Below are 12113 nucleotides of genomic sequence, written 5' to 3'. Positions count from 1 at the left end.
CTGAAATAGTTCCCAGTCACAGCCTCTTATCGGAATTGAAGATGGTGCCTTCTTTCACGGCAGGGCTTGCCGTGTAACATATTTTCATCAAAGGTGCCCAACGAGCAAAGACGCACTCATTTGCAGATGAAACCAAAGGGTTTTATTTTCATGGAAAACCGGCATATGCATCCCAGGCTGTTTCTTGCCTGACGCGTTTCGAGGTACAACCTCTTCCTCATAGGCAGTGCGACGCGCAGAGAACTCCAATTACCTTGTTTAAGTACATGCCAGTCATATTCCTGAAACCTACAAAGGACTTTTTAACAAGCTCAACAGTAATGGCACGCTAAACCTACTATAGGAAAATAATGCAACTCACAATCCAAAAATACATTTCCCAGGATGCATCTCTCACGATGTACATCCAGGAACGCCCACTGAGGGATGTAACTTCAATAAAGCATGTTGAAAAGATGGCGAGCCTAGAGTGTCATTGAGCAGCCCATGAGGAAGGGGCAGTGAGCCCTGAAACGCGTCGGCGAAATATGTTAATTTCTGGGAATACGAAGGCAAGCCTGCATGTGATTGCCAGATGGTGAGAAACGCTGGGAGTGATTTCCCAATGCTTCGGGCACTTTGATGGAACATATATCACACGGCAGCCCAGCCGTGGGGAAAAGCACCACCGCAACGAGAGGGGCTGGATTTGAACTTTCAAGTCGACGGCGCAGCGTTTCCAATGCTTTAATTACTTGCCAGTCATATTCCTGAAACCTACAAAGGACTTTTTAACAAGCTCAACAGTAATGGCACGCTAAACCTACTATAGGAAAATAATGCAACTCGCAATCCAAAAATACATTTCCCAGGATGCATCTCTCACGATGTACATCCAGGAACGCCCACTGAGGGATGTAACTTCAATAAAGCATGTTGAAAAGATGGCGAGCCTAGAGTGTCATTGAGCAGCCCATGAGGAAGGGGCAGTGAGTCCTGAAACGCGTCGGCGAAATATGTTAATTTCTGGGAATACGAAGGCAAGCCTGCATGTGATTGCCAGATGGTGAGAAACGCTGGGAGTGATTTCCCAATGCTTCGGGCACTTTGATGGAACATATATCACACGGCAGCCCAGCCGTGGGGAAAAGCACCACCGCAACGAGAGGGGCTGGATTTGAACTTTCAAGTCGACGGCGCAGCGTTTCCAATGCTTTAATTACTTGCCAGTCATATTCCTGAAACCTACAAAGGACTTTTTAACAAGCTCAACAGTAATGGCACGCTAAACCTACTATAGGAAAATAATGCAACTCGCAATCCAAAAATACATTTCCCAGGATGCATCTCTCACGATGTACATCCAGGAACGCCCACTGAGGGATGTAACTTCAATAAAGCATGTTGAAAAGATGGCGAGCCTAGAGTGTCATTGAGCAGCCCATGAGGAAGGGGCAGTGAGCCCTGAAACGCGTCGGCGAAATATGTTAATTTCTGGGAATACGAAGGCAAGCCTGCATGTGATTGCCAGATGGTGAGAAACGCTGGGAGTGATTTCCCAATGCTTCGGGCACTTTGATGGAACATATATCACACGGCAGCCCAGCCGTGGGGAAAAGCTCCACCGCAACGAGAGGGGCTGGATTTGAACTTTCAAGTCGACGGCGCAGCGTTTCCAATGCTTTAATTACTTGCCAGTCATATTCCTGAAACCTACAAAGGACTTTTTAACAAGCTCAACAGTAATGGCACGCTAAACCTACTATAGGAAAATAATGCAACTCGCAATCCAAAAATACATTTCCCAGGATGCATCTCTCACGATGTACATCCAGGAACGCCCACTGAGGGATGTAACTTCAATAAAGCATGTTGAAAAGATGGCGAGCCTAGAGTGTCATTGAGCAGCCCATGAGGAAGGGGCAGTGAGCCCTGAAACGCGTCGGCGAAATATGTTAATTTCTGGGAATACGAAGGCAAGCCTGCATGTGATTGCCAGATGGTGAGAAACGCTGGGAGTGATTTCCCAATGCTTCGGGCACTTTGATGGAACATATATCACACGGCAGCCCAGCCGTGGGGAAAAGCACCACCGCAACGAGAGGGGCTGGATTTGAACTTTCAAGTCGACGGCGCAGCGTTTCCAATGCTTTAATTACTTGCCAGTCATATTCCTGAAACCTACAAAGGACTTTTTAACAAGCTCAACAGTAATGGCACGCTAAACCTACTATAGGAAAATAATGCAACTCGCAATCCAAAAATACATTTCCCAGGATGCATCTCTCACGATGTACATCCAGGAACGCCCACTGAGGGATGTAACTTCAATAAAGCATGTTGAAAAGATGGCGAGCCTAGAGTGTCATTGAGCAGTCCATGAGGAAGGGGCAGTGAGCCCTGAAACGCGTCGGCGAAATATGTTAATTTCTGGGAATACGAAGGCAAGCCTGCATGTGATTGCCAGATGGTGAGAAACGCTGGGAGTGATTTCCCAATGCTTCGGGCACTTTGATGGAACATATATCACACGGCAGCCCAGCCGTGGGGAAAAGCACCACCGCAACGAGAGGGGCTGGATTTGAACTTTCAAGTCGACGGCGCAGCGTTTCCAATGCTTTAATTACTTGCCAGTCATATTCCTGAAACCTACAAAGGACTTTTTAACAAGCTCAACAGTAATGGCACGCTAAACCTACTATAGGAAAATAATGCAACTCGCAATCCAAAAATACATTTCCCAGGATGCATCTCTCACGATGTACATCCAGGAACGCCCACTGAGGGATGTAACTTCAATAAAGCATGTTGAAAAGATGGCGAGCCTAGAGTGTCATTGAGCAGCCCATGAGGAAGGGGCAGTGAGCCCTGAAACGCGTCGGCGAAATATGTTAATTTCTGGGAATACGAAGGCAAGCCTGCATGTGATTGCCAGATGGTGAGAAACGCTGGGAGTGATTTCCCAATGCTTCGGGCACTTTGACGGAACATATATCACACGGCAGCCCAGCCGTGGGGAAAAGCTCCACCGCAACGAGAGGGGCTGGATTTGAACTTTCAAGTCGACGGCGCAGCGTTTCCAATGCTTTAATTACTTGCCAGTCATATTCCTGAAACCTACAAAGGACTTTTTAACAAGCTCAACAGTAATGGCACGCTAAACCTACTATAGGAAAATAATGCAACTCGCAATCCAAAAATACATTTCCCAGGATGCATCTCTCACGATGTACATCCAGGAACGCCCACTGAGGGATGTAACTTCAATAAAGCATGTTGAAAAGATGGCGAGCCTAGAGTGTCATTGAGCAGCCCATGAGGAAGGGGCAGTGAGCCCTGAAACGCGTCGGCGAAATATGTTAATTTCTGGGAATACGAAGGCAAGCCTGCATGTGATTGCCAGATGGTGAGAAACGCTGGGAGTGATTTCCCAATGCTTCGGGCACTTTGATGGAACATATATCACACGGCAGCCCAGCCGTGGGGAAAAGCACCACCGCAACGAGAGGGGCTGGATTTGAACTTTCAAGTCGACGGCGCAGCGTTTCCAATGCTTTAATTACTTGCCAGTCATATTCCTGAAACCTACAAAGGACTTTTTAACAAGCTCAACAGTAATGGCACGCTAAACCTACTATAGGAAAATAATGCAACTCGCAATCCAAAAATACATTTCCCAGGATGCATCTCTCACGATGTACATCCAGGAACGCCCACTGAGGGATGTAACTTCAATAAAGCATGTTGAAAAGATGGCGAGCCTAGAGTGTCATTGAGCAGTCCATGGGGAAGGGGCAGTGAGCCCTGAAACGCGTCGGCGAAATATGTTAATTTCTGGGAATACGAAGGCAAGCCTGCATGTGATTGCCAGATGGTGAGAAACGCTGGGAGTGATTTCCCAATGCTTCGGGCACTTTGATGGAACATATATCACACGGCAGCCCAGCCGTGGGGAAAAGCACCACCGCAACGAGAGGGGCTGGATTTGAACTTTCAAGTCGACGGCGCAGCGTTTCCAATGCTTTAATTACTTGCCAGTCATATTCCTGAAACCTACAAAGGACTTTTTAACAAGCTCAACAGTAATGGCACGCTAAACCTACTATAGGAAAATAATGCAACTCGCAATCCAAAAATACATTTCCCAGGATGCATCTCTCACGATGTACATCCAGGAACGCCCACTGAGGGATGTAACTTCAATAAAGCATGTTGAAAAGATGGCGAGCCTAGAGTGTCATTGAGCAGCCCATGAGGAAGGGGCAGTGAGCCCTGAAACGCGTTGGCGAAATATGTTAATTTCTGGGAATACGAAGGCAAGCCTGCATGTGATTGCCAGATGGTGAGAAACGCTGGGAGTGATTTCCCAATGCTTCGGGCACTTTGATGGAACATATATCACACGGCAGCCCAGCCGTGGGGAAAAGCACCACCGCAACGAGAGGGGCTGGATTTGAACTTTCAAGTCGACGGCGCAGCGTTTCCAATGCTTTAATTACTTGCCAGTCATATTCCTGAAACCTACAAAGGACTTTTTAACAAGCTCAACAGTAATGGCACGCTAAACCTACTATAGGAAAATAATGCAACTCGCAATCCAAAAATACATTTCCCAGGATGCATCTCTCACGATGTACATCCAGGAACGCCCACTGAGGGATGTAACTTCAATAAAGCATGTTGAAAAGATGGCGAGCCTAGAGTGTCATTGAGCAGCCCATGAGGAAAGGGCAGTGAGCCCTGAAACGCGTCGGCGAAATATGTTAATTTCTGGGAATACGAAGGCAAGCCTGCATGTGATTGCCAGATGGTGAGAAACGCTGGGAGTGATTTCCCAATGCTTATGGCACTTTGATGGAACATATATCACACGGCAGCCCAGCCGTGGGGAAAAGCACCACCGCAACGAGAGGGGCTGGATTTGAACTTTCAAGTCGACGGCGCAGCGTTTCCAATGCTTTAATTACTTGCCAGTCATATTCCTGAAACCTACAAAGGACTTTTTAACAAGCTCAACAGTAATGGCACGCTAAACCTACTATAGGAAAATAATGCAACTCGCAATCCAAAAATACATTTCCCAGGATGCATCTCTCACGATGTACATCCAGGAACGCCCACTGAGGGATGTAACTTCAATAAAGCATGTTGAAAAGATGGCGAGCCTAGAGTGTCATTGAGCAGCCCATGAGGAAGGGGCAGTGAGCCCTGAAACGCGTCGGCGAAATATGTTAATTTCTGGGAATACGAAGGCAAGCCTGCATGTGATTGCCAGATGGTGAGAAACGCTGGGAGTGATTTCCCAATGCTTCGGGCACTTTGATGGAACATATATCACACGGCAGCCCAGCCGTGGGGAAAAGCACCACCGCAACGAGAGGGGCTGGATTTGAACTTTCAAGTCGACGGCGCAGCGTTTCCAATGCTTTAATTACTTGCCAGTCATATTCCTGAAACCTACAAAGGACTTTTTAACAAGCTCAACAGTAATGGCACGCTAAACCTACTATAGGAAAATAATGCAACTCGCAATCCAAAAATACATTTCCCAGGATGCATCTCTCACGATGTACATCCAGGAACGCCCACTGAGGGATGTAACTTCAATAAAGCATGTTGAAAAGATGGCGAGCCTAGAGTGTCATTGAGCAGCCCATGAGGAAGGGGCAGTGAGCCCTGAAACGCGTCGGCGAAATATGTTAATTTCTGGGAATACGAAGGCAAGCCTGCATGTGATTGCCAGATGGTGAGAAACGCAGGGAGTGATTTCCCAATGCTTCGGGCACTTTGATGGAACATATATCACACGGCAGCCCAGCCGTGGGGAAAAGCACCACCGCAACGAGAGGGGCTGGATTTGAACTTTCAAGTCGACGGCGCAGCGTTTCCAATGCTTTAATTACTTGCCAGTCATATTCCTGAAACCTACAAAGGACTTTTTAACAAGCTCAACAGTAATGGCACGCTAAACCTACTATAGGAAAATAATGCAACTCGCAATCCAAAAATACATTTCCCAGGATGCATCTCTCACGATGTACATCCAGGAACGCCCACTGAGGGATGTAACTTCAATAAAGCATGTTGAAAAGATGGCGAGCCTAGAGTGTCATTGAGCAGCCCATGAGGAAGGGGCAGTGAGCCCTGAAACGCGTCGGCGAAATATGTTAATTTCTGGGAATACGAAGGCAAGCCTGCATGTGATTGCCAGATGGTGAGAAACGCTGGGAGTGATTTCCCAATGCTTCGGGCACTTTGATGGAACATATATCACACGGCAGCCCAGCCGTGGGGAAAAGCACCACCGCAACGAGAGGGGCTGGATTTGAACTTTCAAGTCGACGGCGCAGCGTTTCCAATGCTTTAATTACTTGCCAGTCATATTCCTGAAACCTACAAAGGACTTTTTAACAAGCTCAACAGTAATGGCACGCTAAACCTACTATAGGAAAATAATGCAACTCGCAATCCAAAAATACATTTCCCAGGATGCATCTCTCACGATGTACATCCAGGAACGCCCACTGAGGGATGTAACTTCAATAAAGCATGTTGAAAAGATGGCGAGCCTAGAGTGTCATTGAGCAGCCCATGAGGAAAGGGCAGTGAGCCCTGAAACGCGTCGGCGAAATATGTTAATTTCTGGGAATACGAAGGCAAGCCTGCATGTGATTGCCAGATGGTGAGAAACGCTGGGAGTGATTTCCCAATGCTTATGGCACTTTGATGGAACATATATCACACGGCAGCCCAGCCGTGGGGAAAAGCACCACCGCAACGAGAGGGGCTGGATTTGAACTTTCAAGTCGACGGCGCAGCGTTTCCAATGCTTTAATTACTTGCCAGTCATATTCCTGAAACCTACAAAGGACTTTTTAACAAGCTCAACAGTAATGGCACGCTAAACCTACTATAGGAAAATAATGCAACTCGCAATCCAAAAATACATTTCCCAGGATGCATCTCTCACGATGTACATCCAGGAACGCCCACTGAGGGATGTAACTTCAATAAAGCATGTTGAAAAGATGGCGAGCCTAGAGTGTCATTGAGCAGCCCATGAGGAAGGGGCAGTGAGCCCTGAAACGCGTCGGCGAAATATGTTAATTTCTGGGAATACGAAGGCAAGCCTGCATGTGATTGCCAGATGGTGAGAAACGCTGGGAGTGATTTCCCAATGCTTCGGGCACTTTGATGGAACATATATCACACGGCAGCCCAGCCGTGGGGAAAAGCACCACCGCAACGAGAGGGGCTGGATTTGAACTTTCAAGTCGACGGCGCAGCGTTTCCAATGCTTTAATTACTTGCCAGTCATATTCCTGAAACCTACAAAGGACTTTTTAACAAGCTCAACAGTAATGGCACGCTAAACCTACTATAGGAAAATAATGCAACTCGCAATCCAAAAATACATTTCCCAGGATGCATCTCTCACGATGTACATCCAGGAACGCCCACTGAGGGATGTAACTTCAATAAAGCATGTTGAAAAGATGGCGAGCCTAGAGTGTCATTGAGCAGCCCATGAGGAAGGGGCAGTGAGCCCTGAAACGCGTCGGCGAAATATGTTAATTTCTGGGAATACGAAGGCAAGCCTGCATGTGATTGCCAGATGGTGAGAAACGCAGGGAGTGATTTCCCAATGCTTCGGGCACTTTGATGGAACATATATCACACGGCAGCCCAGCCGTGGGGAAAAGCACCACCGCAACGAGAGGGGCTGGATTTGAACTTTCAAGTCGACGGCGCAGCGTTTCCAATGCTTTAATTACTTGCCAGTCATATTCCTGAAACCTACAAAGGACTTTTTAACAAGCTCAACAGTAATGGCACGCTAAACCTACTATAGGAAAATAATGCAACTCGCAATCCAAAAATACATTTCCCAGGATGCATCTCTCACGATGTACATCCAGGAACGCCCACTGAGGGATGTAACTTCAATAAAGCATGTTGAAAAGATGGCGAGCCTAGAGTGTCATTGAGCAGCCCATGAGGAAGGGGCAGTGAGCCCTGAAACGCGTCGGCGAAATATGTTAATTTCTGGGAATACGAAGGCAAGCCTGCATGTGATTGCCAGATGGTGAGAAACGCTGGGAGTGATTTCCCAATGCTTCGGGCACTTTGATGGAACATATATATATATATATATATATATCTGAACCACACAACCCCTCCAGTACGAGAGATGTAAGCCCACACAGGTAAGTGAATCCAACGTCCTTTAATTGCAGTTAAAAGCGAGCGGCATAATGCATTTCAACACAAAGTGCCTTCCTCAGATGCCATTGCTCGTTCCAAAATTCACTGTTCACTTGAAGACATGGAGCGTCTCACTGAAATCGGTGGCGACACTCCTCCCACCATTTAAAGGAAGATTTCCCGGACTCGCTGCCTCGAGTTCAGTTGCTGCAGAAACACATGTGGAAGTCCTTGCCCCAGTGGGCGGTGTCTGCAGCTCCCTTTGCATTGTGGATCTTGTAGTGTAAGGGGCTGAAATCACTGACCTTCACCCAACCGATATCACCACCAGCGCACCGGGATCCCTTCTCCTAAGTAGGCAGAGGCAACATGATGAAGTCATCACCCAGTTTGCACCGGCCAGGGCATGCGTTGAAAGTTACGGTGGTTCGGCGTTTTCCCATATATATATTCACTTAAAAAACCATAGGTTTCACACATGTTATAGTTAGGTGGATATTTCACTCGTAAAAAAACAATGAAATTCCACCGTTATAGTTAGTTCAGATAACTATAACTCGCGCGCCCGCAATCCTCTGCTCATGACGTCACATATTACATCACTCATGACATGGTCAGTGGCATCACTCTTGACATCACTGATGACATCATCCTTGTGATAGAGTGGCGGTCGCGCGAGTTATAGTTATCTGAACTAACTATAACGGTGGAATTTCATTGGTTTTTTACGAGTGAAATATCCACCTAACTATAACATGTGTGAAACCTATTGTTTTTTAAGTGAATTTGCAAGGTTTTTTAAATGCTAATTCCTAACTGTAACGTGTGTGAAACCTATGGTTTTTTCAGTGAATTTGTACGTTTTTTTAAATGCTAAGTTATGTATGTATTATTTTTTTTTAATATATTTATTTTTCAATAAACTACGTATTAACATTTAAAAAAAAATTTTTTATGGTTTTTCACCGTGCGCGCACACCCGCTATTTTTAACAAAAACATTTTAAATGTTTTTTTCTGCCTTCGGGGTCCTTCAGGGACCCCCTGACAAAGGCTAGGGGGTCAGGAACTCTCTACCCTGCCCCCTTTTCACGTTCGCCACCTTCCTTTTCCACTCTCGCACTGAAAACAAACAAAATGGCGGCCGACACTTCCTGAGTTCGACCGATTCGAACGTTGACTGACATGTACCAACCAATCAGAATTACGCTCGCACACGTTAGGGTGCGCGCACGGTGCGCGCACAGTGCGCGGCTATAGATATGTATGTGCTTTGAAATGCAATTTTCTCAGGAACTACTGAACAGATTGACTCCATATATGCAAAAGGCACATCCCTGACCTGAGGACTACCTCTCTGCCAAATTTCAAGTAATTCTGTTCAGCCGTTCGGGCTGTACCTTCGACTAAAGGTCCTATGGGAAAATGCATGGGGAAAACCCGTTTTGGGACCCCCCTTTTTTCTCGGCCCGCGCTTGATGAATTACCCCGAGACTTTCAGGGTAGGAGCTGAGCGGAGCGCCCCATTCGTTTTGAAAATTTCGCGAAGATTCGTCAACCGGTGCCAAAGTTATTCAAAATAGAATTTTCAGATTTCCTATGGGAACACGGTCCTAACTATAACTATCTACTGGCCAGTAGATAATATATATATATATATATATATATATACATATATATATATATATATCTAACTTGATCGCCATACTTTACATTGCTTGTCAAAATATAATATGAAACGTAATTGGTTCTGAACGTTATTAATTATGCATTTCTTCTTTTTGTTCTATTTATTGAAATTGATGTAGGAATATTTTCATCATTTGTAAACTCTAGTCACATTTTGGCGTCTATTCTAAGTCTAGCTCTGTGCATTTTTTAATTGTAATCTGTGATTGTGAGCCACATATTTATGTTGTCATATTTAAAAGAACAAATATACATATAGTTAATAATAATACGGAGAACATTTTTCCAGTCACAGGCAAGCAAGATAATGCAAATTCAAATATCATCATTGGAACTGAAGGCTTGCATCATTCCTCGAAGACTAAAGAAAGCTGCATTTGAACCGGAGATCTGAGAAAGACACGCACATTGGTGGAGTGGCCAGGATATTGATTGAAATACTTTCGTGAAGACTGGAAGTTTTGAAGTTGTTGAAATGTCTAGCAACATAACACTTTGAAACTATTTTGAGGAGCGCTATACACTCTTCAATAGAAACATAATTTTCTCTTCAAACACCAGACAAATGTCAGAGAGAGCAAATGAGGCAAGAGAGGAGTCTTACGTTGACATAACTTTGGCACCAATAACACAGCCTCTGCCAACACGTGAAGCTACATTTGAATCCTGAGACACAGAGGAATCTAGCTTTGCAGAACCCAAGAACTTTACTAAGCCTTTCCCTCTGTCAAACGGGATGCAATGGTAAGGGACGTGACTAACAATTTTGTGGCCTAGTTACAATTTGGCTTTTCCAGAACTTTAAAATTAAAGTCAGCTGGACTGACAAGACATTGCCATTGAATTCTTGTTCAGTTTAGAACTCATGGCTCTGGAGGTAATTAAGTAAGCAGTGTTGTATTCATAACAGGACAATAACACTTTGGAAAGATCGCTCATTGGGTAAAATAGAAGGCACTGCTCCAGTTCAAAAGGTGAGCTTCTGATGTACGTGCTGCTGTGGAGCATATGTACAAGCCCCTATCGCCACGGGAACGTCACTTTTTGTGACGTTCTAGTGGTGATAGGGGCCTTGCCTTATCTACAAGGCAGTGTTAAGCCACTTAACGTGGCGTAACGCTGCCTTGTACAAAAGGCACCCTTTCACGCTAACTTAGCCTGAAAGGGGCATGCAGTGGGTGTTCCACTGCAACAGATGCAAAACAACAGTTGATGGACAGAATGCAGAACAATGTCATACATTCACCCCAGTACAAAGATCTGGGCCTAAATCCATCGTTTTTTTTGCTCACCATGCCATTCCAGTTTGAACCCAGCCATATGCAAATCAGTCTTGACCCTGTGCCTCATGGGAACAGTCCAGCCTGAACTGCCAAGCCAGGTCCTCCCTGGACTGGAAAAAAGCATCCCAGGACCGGTTTTGGGGTTTCACCCCTCTTCAGCCACTGCAACACCCATTCTATTTGACGCTGCCCCCTATCTACAAGGATGGCGTACATAGGAGGCATCGCCAAAATTAAGACCAGGAAAATCCTGGTCTTAGGTTGGCGAAATGAGGAGAAATGAATTATTTCTCCTCTTTTTTGCTTTTTCCATAGGTGCTGCCTTGTGCAGCACACATGGAAAAATCAAAATGCCATGGTTTGTTTATGTACAGGAAGGTGTCCCTTCCTGTACATGAGCAAACCTTTTAAAAAATTCCATTTTGTAACTTTTATGTGTGCTAACAACATGCTCCACCACTTCATTGTACCTATCCCCCTCTGACTTTCTACTTTTACCGGTATACGCTCTATGATACGATTCAAATCTTAACATGAATTGAGACTACCAATAATAGTCTAACTAATTAGGTGGGAAAATTAATATAAGTAAAGGGGTTTGAAAGTAATGGAAAACAACAGGAACAGAAAAAAAATATATAGTAAGAAAACTAGTTTTTATAAGAACAAAATGTTCACCCTTTAGTAAATTCTGGATAGGTAGAATACTTTTTACACTAAGTCGAAAAAAGGGGTAAGAGTACAAAGGTAAAGGAAGGCAAAGTAGGGAAAGGATCACACAGAGAAATATGGGTACAGAAGGGGCCTCATATGAAACAAAAAGTATTAGGTCATGGAACTCGGAAAATACAGTACCTTAAAAAATGTTTAGGAAGAGTGATAGATGTCCTCCGCTAAAAATAAAATGGGATAAAGATGAAGGAAAAGGTCAAGCAGGGGTATGGAGAAGGGCCAAATG

At 45.1% G+C, this 12113-nt stretch overlaps 1 protein-coding gene across 1 annotated transcript in view; it reads left to right on the top strand.

Annotated features, from left to right (window-relative positions):
- Positions 1-11345, top strand: part of LOC146865646 (uncharacterized) — a 133942-nt gene extending 122597 nt beyond the window's left edge. Inside the window, exon 5 of the mRNA XM_085640758.1 lies at positions 10162-11345. Within this exon, the coding sequence (XP_085496884.1) occupies positions 10162-10253 (92 nt within the window). The 3' untranslated portion in view covers positions 10254-11345. The remainder of the gene's footprint in view (positions 1-10161) is intronic.
- The last annotated feature ends 768 nt before the right edge of the window (positions 11346-12113 follow it).

The sequence above is a fragment of the Triturus cristatus genome, chromosome 2_1 (genome assembly GCF_964204655.1).
Source record: "Triturus cristatus chromosome 2_1, aTriCri1.1, whole genome shotgun sequence".
In the NCBI taxonomy this organism is placed as follows: Eukaryota; Metazoa; Chordata; class Amphibia; order Caudata; family Salamandridae; genus Triturus; species Triturus cristatus.
This window is presented reverse-complemented; position numbering and strand designations above follow the sequence as displayed.